This window comes from Pseudonaja textilis, chromosome 11, assembly GCF_049901715.1.
Source record: "Pseudonaja textilis isolate UNSWEBS1 chromosome 11, rPseTex1.2, whole genome shotgun sequence".
NCBI classification, from domain to species: Eukaryota; Metazoa; Chordata; class Lepidosauria; order Squamata; family Elapidae; genus Pseudonaja; species Pseudonaja textilis.
This window is the reverse complement of record NC_142000.1, coordinates 4,857,263-4,867,741: the sequence shown is the minus strand read 5'-3', so window position 1 is coordinate 4,867,741 and position 10,479 is coordinate 4,857,263. Positions and strand designations below refer to the sequence as shown.

General features: G+C 40.9%; 1 protein-coding gene across 1 annotated transcript in view; it reads left to right on the top strand.

The window, feature by feature from the left end:
- The first annotated feature begins 419 nt into the window (after positions 1–419).
- Positions 420–10,479, top strand: part of HSF4 (heat shock transcription factor 4) — a 32,022-nt gene continuing 21,962 nt past the window's right edge. Inside the window, exons 1-2 of the mRNA XM_087940487.1 lie at positions 420–562; positions 7,305–7,413. Coding sequence (XP_087796613.1) covers positions 440–562; positions 7,305–7,413 — 232 coding nt within the window. The 5' untranslated portion in view covers positions 420–439. The remainder of the gene's footprint in view (positions 563–7,304; positions 7,414–10,479) is intronic.

Sequence of the window (10,479 nt, the reverse complement as noted above, 5' to 3'; positions counted from 1 at the left end):
GTAAGCACAAGAGGAGTGAGGGAGTAGGTGCTGCCATTTCCTCTTCTCCCCCCTCCACACCCCCGAGGGATTTGCTGACCTCCAGTGTTTGTGCAAGCCCGTGTATTCTCTTTGCATGATGTTGCATCTTTTTTCATGGCATTGTGCAGTTGAAAGCAGGGAGCTTTCGCTCAGAGTATTGTCGATCCCCTCCCCACCTCTCGCCCAGCCCCATTAGCCATGTCTGCATATTGTGAGGTGTTTGGAGTTGAGCCAATGCCTCTGCTGATAGGACCCCTCTGGGGGGAAAGGGGTGTTTCCTCATCCGTGCCCAGGACACTAAGTGGCTCTTTTGCCCTCTGATCTATGCAAAAGCGAGGAAAGGGGGGGTGGCATTGTTGCAAAAAAAAGAAAAAAAAACCAAGTGTGTGAGAGAATAGTTTTTGTGAGTTGCAACACCATGCAGGACTCAACCACGGCCCTTGCTATGGACGGTTACACCAGCAGCGTGCCAGCCTTCCTTACTAAGTTGTGGACTCTGGTTGAAGATCCCGAGACCAACCACCTTATCTGCTGGAATACGGTGAGTCGAGAACTCATGTTTGGGCATTTAAAGGGGCAACGGGATGCACTCCAAAGCGCTTGGAATACTGCCTGGCGGTTTTGGTCGACACAATATTTTAAAAAAAGATGTTGAGACTCTAGAAAGAGCGCAGAAAAGAGCAATAGAGATGATTAGGAGGCTAAACTATGAAGGAATTGGGTATGTCTAGTTGAATGAAAAGAAGGACTAGTGGAGACATGATGTTAACCAATCAATCAATCAATCAATGTAAACCGCTTCAAACTTGATTGCAGAAAGTACGACTTCAGCAACAGAGTGGTCAATGCCTGGAATGCCCTACCTGACTCTGTTGTTACATCCTCTAACCCCCACTCCTTTAACCTCAATCTATCCACTATTGACCTCACCTCATTCCTAAGAGGCTGTAAGGGGCGTGCATAAGTGCACCATCGTGCACCATCGTGCCTCCCGTCCCTGTCCTATTGTCCCCATTTATTCGTACCTATTTCGTGTATTCTTACCCATGTTTATACTTATTCCTATTATCTTGTGAGCGATTGACAAATCAAATAAATAAAACATATGAAGGAATTGGGTATGTCTACATGATAGCAGGATTCCCATATTTGAGGGGCTGCCACAGAGAAGAGGGAGTCAACCTAATTTTCCACAGCACCAGAAGGCAGGACAAGAAGCAATGGGTGGAAACTAATCGAGAGAAGCAACCTTAGAACTAAGGAGAAACTTCCTAACAGTGAAAACAATTTATCAATAGAACAGCTGGCCACCAGAAGTTGTGGATGCTTCATCACTGGATGCTTTTAAGAAGAGACTGGACAGGCACTTGTCTGCAATATAATATATGGTCTTTTTACATGAGCAGGAGGTTGGAATAGAAGATCTCCAAGGCACCTTCCAACTCCGTAGTTCTGATATTGAGTAGTCTATCCCTGTCAAAGCAGTTGGCAGGAATTCAATATCAAATGTTTTTAGGACCGCCTACGCATCTCAGTTTGTGTGTTTCTCCACTGTCTGTCTCAATGATCGTAACTATCTTGTTTTACTCAGAACAGTTTCAGTCCATCGCCCTGTTGAATCCTAAGCAAGGCTCAGTTCTTAGTTCATACCAGAGGTTCACAAACTGGGCTGCTGCTGAAATCTAAATTATTTTGTAGTCCGTTTCCACCACCCCCCTCGAAATCTTTGATTCTGAGTGGATCAGAGATGACTATAACAGCGATGGTTCTATCAGCCATGGCAATAATGACAAAGGTGATAAGCATACTAATTTTGAAAGCAGGTCTGGAGTTCTCAAAGTAGCTCTGGGGATGGACTCACCAGATCAAAAAAAAAAAAAAGCCTCATTTAGTGGAAGGCAAATAGATGAAATTTATCTTCCTCTTACTCCCTCCTCCCGTTGATCTCTAACTCAGAAAATGATTGTGGTCCATGAAAACATTATTGCAAACAGATATGCTAAAGGATTTTACTTCCCTGCATGCCATGTTTCACAGATAGATACTGGAGATGGGTGGATGGATGGATGGATGGATGGATGGATGGATAGATGTGTGTGTGTGGTGGTGGGGATAGAATAGAAATGGAATAGGACAGAACAGAAAAGAACAGAAATAGAATAGAAATCGAATAGAATTAGAATTAGAATTAGAATAGAATAGAATAGAATAGAATAGAATTCTTTATTGGCCAAGTGTGATTGCACCCACAAGGAATTTGTCTTTGGTGCATATGCTTTTAGTGTACATAAAGGAAAAAAATACATTCATCAAAAATCATAAGGTACAACACTTAGTGATAGTCATAGTATAAATAAATAAGCAATCAAATCATACTAGGGAACAAAACATTATAAATTGTAAAGATACAAGCAACACGGTTACAGTCATAAGTGGGAAGAACAAGATACTAGGAAGGATAAGAGCAATAATAGTAATACAGTCTTAGTAAATAAGTTGACAGTGTTGTGGGAATTAGTTTAGCAGAGTGATAGCATTCGGGGAAAAAAACTTTTGAGGGAGATACTGTAGATGGACAAGTATAGATAGAGATAGGAAGAGTCAGATTATAATAGAGATAATACATATAGATGAAGATAGGTAATGGATAGATTGATGATAGATAATATATCCTGATAGATGATAGCTATAGAGATAAATAATGATAGATGGATAGATGATAGCTAGATGATTGATAGATGATATAGACATGATAGATGATGGAAGATAGATAGATAGACAGATAGATAGATGATAGAGACAGAAAATTAAAAGAGACTTTGAGGGAACAATTGGTACATATGGATAGGATGCTTTTTCTGTTCAGGTGACTCAACTGTTCAGGTGAACTCATCCCCTAAATTGTCCAGTCCATTGTCTTGTCATTGTAAAATAAATTCATTCTCTGTAGCCAACTATCTAGGTTCTGTTTTAAAATCGTCTAATATTTTTAAAATGCAAAATAAATTCATTCTTTGTAGCCAACTATATAACTCCTGCTTCAAAATAGTCTAATATAATAATATTTTCACTGCTGAACAGTTGATACCTTAAGATTTTTCCCCTGCATTTCACTGAAATTTCTTCTAATTTGAGCCCCTTGTCCTGGGCCCCTACCCTTCAGAGGAACATCCCAAATGCACTGATCAGCCATGTGCCTATAAACCCAAAGGTAAGAACTGCGTAATAGATAATAATTTACCCAGTTGCCACAGATCAATTATTCTGTATTTGTTTCAGAGTTTATATTACTTGCACCAGTTTGTAGACTCTCATCTAGATTGATGTCCAGGAGAGTAAAAATACCAAATAAAAATAAAAAGAGATGCATTAATTGAAGAGCTCCAGGTATCATCGATGTTCCATCCTGGTTGCAAATACAGTGAAATAATGGATTTTCACAGCCTTACAAAACACTAGATGGGAAGGGTATGGCATAAACTTGTGGAAAACACCTCTGAATGATTTGTGTGTGTAAGATACTTTTTTTAAAAAATGTTACGCACTGTTCAACTGCCAGTCCAGATGGCAGACTTCCTCAGTGTTTTTTACAATGAATAATGGATTTTTCTGCCCATAAACTAGAACTACAACTTTCAAACCATGTTAAGAAATCACATCACACCTTGTATATTATGTAAATCCAAATATACTGCTATGGAGATTCTCAGTCATCCAGGTCATGGTTGTCCCAAAAGGTGCTTTTTTCAAGAAGCATCTGGACTTTCTGTTTTTTTTTTTCTTTGAAGACGTTTCACTTCTCATCCAAGAAGCTTCTTCAGCTCTGAAGAAGAAAAAGAAGAAACTTCTGGGATGAAGAAGCTTCTTGGATGAGAAGTGAAAGGTCTTCACAAAAAGAAAAGCCCAGAACGTCCATTTGCCTCTTGAAAAAGCACCTTTGGGACAAATATACGGCTCTTTGTCTTTGCAGACATTTTATTTATGCTTATCCAATAAAGGAAGGGTCTTTAAGCTATCAGCCATGTGCAAACACAAATGTAAAATTAAACAGAAAAGCATGAAGAAAATAGAATGTGGTGCAGTTTTTAAGAAGAGATCGGACAATCATTTTTCTGAAGTGGTATATAGGGTTTCCTGCTTGACTGTGGGTTGGACTAGAAGACCTCCAAGCCCCCTTCCAACTTTGTTATTCAGTGAGGGGTGGCCTTGATAACTCTTCCACTGAAAGAGGAACATAATTCCTCCCTGTCCTGCTAGAGAGATTTGAAGTGACTTCTTTCGCTACTTAAAACCGATGCCCGCAAGTTGAGATTGAGAAACTAGCCGGACAGATGTCCTACCACTTTGTCCTTTTCCCAGTAATCGTCTCTAGCAGTTCATCCATCTTTATGATCCCAGTTTCTCTTTCTCACAACCTTGTGCCACGGGCTTCTCTTCTCCATCACGAGCCATGGTAGTGGAGTGGTTAGAGTGCAGTAAGGTAAAAAATTCCCCTCGCACATATGTGCTCATCGTTCCTAGCTCTAGGGGGCGGGGCTTATCTCCATCACAAAGCCGAAGAGCCAGTGCTGTCCGAAGACGTCTCCGTGGTCATGTGGCCGGCAGGACAAAATGCCTTCGAAGGCGCACAGAACGCTGTTCCCTTCCCACCAAAGGGGTCCCTATTTTTCTACTTGCATTTTTTTACGTGCTTTCGAACTGCTAGGTAGGACAAGGAACGGGAGCTCACTCCATTACACGGCGCTAGGGATTCGAACAGTTGAACTGCCAACCTTTCTGATCGACAAGCTCAGCGTTTTCGCCACTGAGCCACCACATCCCTAGAGTACACTACTGCAGGCTAATTCTGCCCACTGCCAGTAGTTCAATCCTGACCAAAGACTTAAGGTTGACTCAGCCTTCCCTCCTTCAGAGGTGGCTAAAATGAGGACCCAGATTGTTGGGGGCCAGAAGCTGACTCTGTAAACCACTTAGAGAGGGCTGGAAAGTACTGTGAAGTGGTATATAAGTCTAAGTGGGATTGCTATTGCTATCATTCTATCGTTTAGATGAATTGTAGAAGAGCCAAGTTTATCAATGGTGCTAACTAGGATGGCTGTTATCTCCAATAAAAGAAGATTGACGGCCAGGAGCCCCAGTTGGCATAGCCTCCTGGCTGTGCTTGTGAGCTTCACAAATGTGCTGGCTACTCTCTGACACACAATGATGGACTGACTCAGCCCTTGGGCTGATCGAGCAGAGCAATCCGATAGCTACCATGCCTGGGAAAACCTTTGTCAGCCTCCTTGAATTCATCAGCCTTCAGAGTTGCTGAACTGTCATCCAGGATGCCACCTCTCGTGAAAACATGGCTTTTCCAGAAAATGTTGAATCAGAAAAATTCCGGGGAAAAGATTATATAAAGATGATCTGAATGATCATAGTTTCTACAGAATCCATCATCTGCATAAATATTTTAAGCTATATTATTTGAGGCAAAAGAAAAAAAAAACCAGGTAAATCTACGCTATTTAATGAGATCTGAACAGTATATTCCGAGAAGTTAAAGTTTAGGAATCTGGAGAAAAATGGCTTATAGATTAACAGAGTTGGAAGGGACTTTGTAGGTCATTTAGTCCAACCCCCACCCAAGCAGGAGATACTACCCCATTTCTGACAGGTGGCTGTCCAGTCTCTTCTTGAATGCCTCCAAAGATGAAGCTCCCACAACTTCTGAAGGCAATTTCTGCTCCACAGGTTGATTGTTCTCACTGCCAGAAAATTCCTCCTTATTTCCAGATTGAATCTCTCCTTGTTCAGTTTCCATCCATTGTTCCTTCTCTGGCCTTCGGGTGCCTTGGAAAACAGCTTGACCCCTTCCTCCTCTCTGGGGCAGCCCCTCAAATATTGGAAGACTGTTTTCATGTCTCCCCTGGTCCTTCTCATGCCCAGTTCCTGCAAGCGTTCATCATATGTTTCAGCCTCCAGTCCCCTCATCATCCTAGTTGCTCTTCTCTGCACTCTTTCTGGAGTCTCAACATCTTTTCTATAGTGTGGTGACCAAAACTGGATGCAGTACTCTAGGTGTGGTCTTACTAAGGCTTTATAGAGTGGTATTAGTACCTCCCTTGGTCTTGATTGTATCCCTCTGTTAATACAATTTAGGATTGCATTAGCTTTTTTGGCAGCTGCTGCACACGGCTGGCTCATATTTAGCTGGTTGTCCACCAAAATCCCTCTCACAGTTGCTGCTATTAAGCCTGGTTTCACCCAGTCTATATGTGTCCTTTTGGTTTTTCTTGCCTAAGTGTAAGACTTTACTTTTACCAGACCGTTGGAAATAATTTTTGGGTGTGAGATAGTGAAATAATGCATGATCTCATTTTAAAGTTGCCAATGGTGAGAAACACTGCCTTACAGAGATCTTTGAAGGCAAAGCTAGCATCTGAATTGAATTGAATTCTTTATTGTCATTGTACGTACATGCACAGTATACATATACAACAAAATTCACATAATGCCCAGAGACCAGATTCAACATGCACACACACATGACAGTCCCCAAACACCTCCCCACCCACCAAAATTCCCTTCCTCCTAAAAACACACAAGCATCCACACAACAGAACAGTAATACTGTCCAACAGCTCACTGATGGTGGTCTTTAAGTTCATTGTTTAGGGCAGTTATACCTCTGGGATAAAAACGGTTCAGAAAACGTGCAGTCCGAGTTTTAATTGTTCTGTATCTTCTGCCAGAAGGCAACAGTTCACAAAGATTGTGAGCAGGATGGGAAGAGTCTCTGAGAATGTTGTGCAACTTCCTTAAACAGCGAGATTCAAAGATGTCGTCCAGGGCTGGTAGCTGGAGCCCAATGATATTCTAGGCAGTTTGAATGCTTTTTTGTCTGCTCCAGAGCTGCTCCATCCTATGCAAGGATGCCGTATGTCAGGACACTCTCAATGGTGCAGTGGTAGTAGGGGAGAAGTAGATGCTGAGATAGATTTGTCTTCCTGGGCATTCTCAGGAAGTACAGCCTCTTCCTCTGTGCCTTCTTCACAAGCATGTTAGCATTCATCTGACCAACCTTGACTAAGTCCTGTAAAAGATAAGCAGTGTTAAACTTAGTTTTCTTTTCCCAGAGTCATAGCCTGGGAAGTAAAATCGGTACCCCAAAGAAATCAAGTTAATCATTTCCATATTATTGCCAAAAAATGACGTTATTTTCCCCATCAATGGAGACGGAGGGTTTTGAAGGCGCGTCTAATGATGTCTTGCGTTATTTTTTTTCCCTTTCCTTTCAGAATGGCACCAGCTTCCATGTTTTCGATCAGAGCCAGTTTGCCAAGGAAGTCCTGCCCAAATATTTCAAGCACAACAACATGGCCAGTTTTGTCCGCCAGCTGAATATGTGTAAGTGACACTGGAAACTCAGTCGGGGATATTGGGGTCCTCTGAATGTGGCTTTATTTACACCTCCCCTCATCCCAAGCCACTAACTGAATGTTAAGTTGTAAGTTGAGGATTACCTGACAAGCTGCTGACTTGCTTTGATGATGCAAGAAAAAGAAGAGTAACGTAGAGGCAGGCTTGATTTTATGGCATTTTCCCCCACAGTTGTTAAGCAGATCACTACAGTTGTTAAAACAAACCTGGTTTCCTTCTGTGACTTCCCTTGCCAGAAAGGGACTGCTGCCACTTTTCAAAAGAAGTCTTATGTTTTATGTTTTGTGTTTTGGTTAGTTATGTTTGATTGTGAATTAATAAAACCTTGGAGGAATAAAACATAAGGGAGAGAAATTTGGAAAAGACATGTATAAATGACAATTAAGGAGGGTTTTTTTTTTGTTAATGTCTTGTTTTATGTTTTGTATTTTGTGTGCTTATGACTGATTGAGAACTAATAAAACCTTGATAGAAAGAAATATAATTGAATAAAAGTGAAGGGAGAAACAATGAGAAATTTGGAAAAGATATATATGTGTAAATGGAAATGTGATAATGTGGAACTATGTCTTAAAAATTAATGCTTTATTTGCTTTGTTAAAATTTATAAGTAATTTTTAGAAAGGAGGTTTTATACTTTTATGTTTTATGTTTTGTTTGTCTTCAAAAATCAATAAAACTTGTTCTTAAAAAAAAAGAAAGAAAGCGGCTGCTGCCATGGTCATAAGTCTGAGGACTGGTAATAAGTCCTTTTTCGCCTCCAACACTGTATAAATTCGCACAGTCCTTAAATGAATGGCTGTAAGTCGAGGATTTGACTGTCTTGCATAATTCAAATCAATATTTTTCAAACTTGGGAACTTTAAGTGGTGTGGACTCAAACTCCCAGAATCCCCCCGATACTTTATCCAGTATTTGGGTTAACTTGGAAGGATAAACTGTTGCTCGAAGCCAAAGCCCAGAGTCACTCAGTAGTCAAACGGATGACATACAAATTTAATGAATAAATAAGAATAAAATAAAGTATACTGAATAGAAAATACAGTGTCTTTTGTAAGGATAATCTATAAGGCTATTATTATTGTTATTTATATTATGGTAATTTATATAATAGACTTATCTAAAATTATACATAAAATTATATGAAAACTTTATAACAATTATAAACAAAGATAATTGAAATAATCCTCAACTTATGACCACAATGGAACTCAAAATCTCTCTTGCTCAGTGACACAGTCGCTAAGTGGATTTTGCCCCGTTTTATGAACTTTCTCATCACAGTTGTTAAGTTAGTCACACAATTGTTCAGTAAACCTGGCTTCCCCACTGGAATTTGCTTGTCCAAAGGTTGCAAACAGGGGTCACTTGACAACGGGACACTGCAGCCATCTTAACTGTGAGTCAGCAGCTGCCAAGCATCCGAATGTTGATAACGTCGCTTTCAAGGATGCTGAGAGGGTCCGAATTTTGATCCTGTGACCCTGGAAATGCTGCAGTGGTCACTCGGATGTAGAAACCAACCAGAGGTCATGTTGACAGCTCTTGAAAATGCGATAAAATAAGATTTGGCTAGTACTGTAATAAGAGACTAACAGGGTGTTGTGGTTTGCTGGCAGTCTGTGCAGACGGCAGCGGAATCGGACAGTGGGGAGGAACGGGGACCAGTCCGGGAGTCTGTGGAGGACTCGAACGAGGGTCCTGCGTCTGATGCAGAGATGGGGCCAGGACCATCTGGGAGTGGGGTGCTGACTCCGGAGCCTCCAGAGTCTGGCAGCAGCGAGGCAGAGAAACCAGGGGAGCCTGTTCCCAGTGCACGCACAGAGCTGCTAGAAAGTAGGAGCAGCTGAGACTAAAGGGGCAACTTGGGAATAAGGCTGGGAGGTGATTGTCCCTCCCATAAGGTATAAAGGACAAGTAAAGGTGGAGAAACCTTTGCAGGAAGCAAAGTTGTTCACTCTGTTCTGAAGCTCTGTGTGGACTTTGTACTTCGGTTGGCTTTTTACCGTTAATATGGCACTTGAGTTGTTGGCAGCAATTCAAAGGAGAGAAAGGTGGGTGCTTATCTTGAGAGACTTTTTGGGGACTCATTACTGGCTGGGAATGAACATAATTCCCAGCCTTGAAATAAAACAAGAGTTGTTTTGACTAAGCTTGACGGTCTCAGGAAGCCTTGGTCAGAACACAGGGAATCCTAGAAGCAGAAACTGGATTGAGAAGTTGGAAAAAAACACCCCACCTTGGATGGAGGCAGTGCCATTTGACGTTGGTGTTACTGACAAGAAAAAAATAATTTCATCTTCCCCAGCTTGGTCTCAGCTCTCTACCCATCCATCTTTTTGGTTATCGATGGATGTATTATTCTCATTGTGTTTCTTTGTCATCATTTATTTTATTGTTCTCTTGTTTTACTTTGTTTTATTTTTCATTTTCTTCCTTTTTGTTATTGTGAGCTGCTTAGAGTAGCTGACAGGGCAAAATAGTTGGCAAATAAATTTAACTGAGAATAATAATGAAATTAATTTAAACTAAGTCTACCAAGTCTTAAGGGGCGTGCATAAGCGCACCATCGTTCCTACCATCCCTGTCCTATTGTCCAAAATTATTCGTACCTATTTCCTGTATTTATACTTATGTTTATTCTTATCTTTATTATCTTGCAAGCGATTGACAAATCAAATCAAATAAAAATAAGTCCCTTGAGGGCAATCTGGATTTGAGGGATGTCCTTGACTTACAACAGTTTATTAAGTGACCATTCAAACATTACAACAGCACTGAAAAAAGTGACTTATGACTGTTTTTCACAAATATGACCATTGCAGCATCCCCGTATCAAAATTCAGATGCTTGACCACTGGTTCGTACTTATGACCCCTTTTACAACCTTCTGATAAGCAAAATGTCAACTCATAAAACATTTTTTATACATGTTTTGTAGTTGACAACAGAAACGGGGGGCAGGGGGGAGTTTCAAAGAGAAGGCGGCAGTGTGGAATCGAAAGTACATTCCATTCATATTTTCTTCAAAGA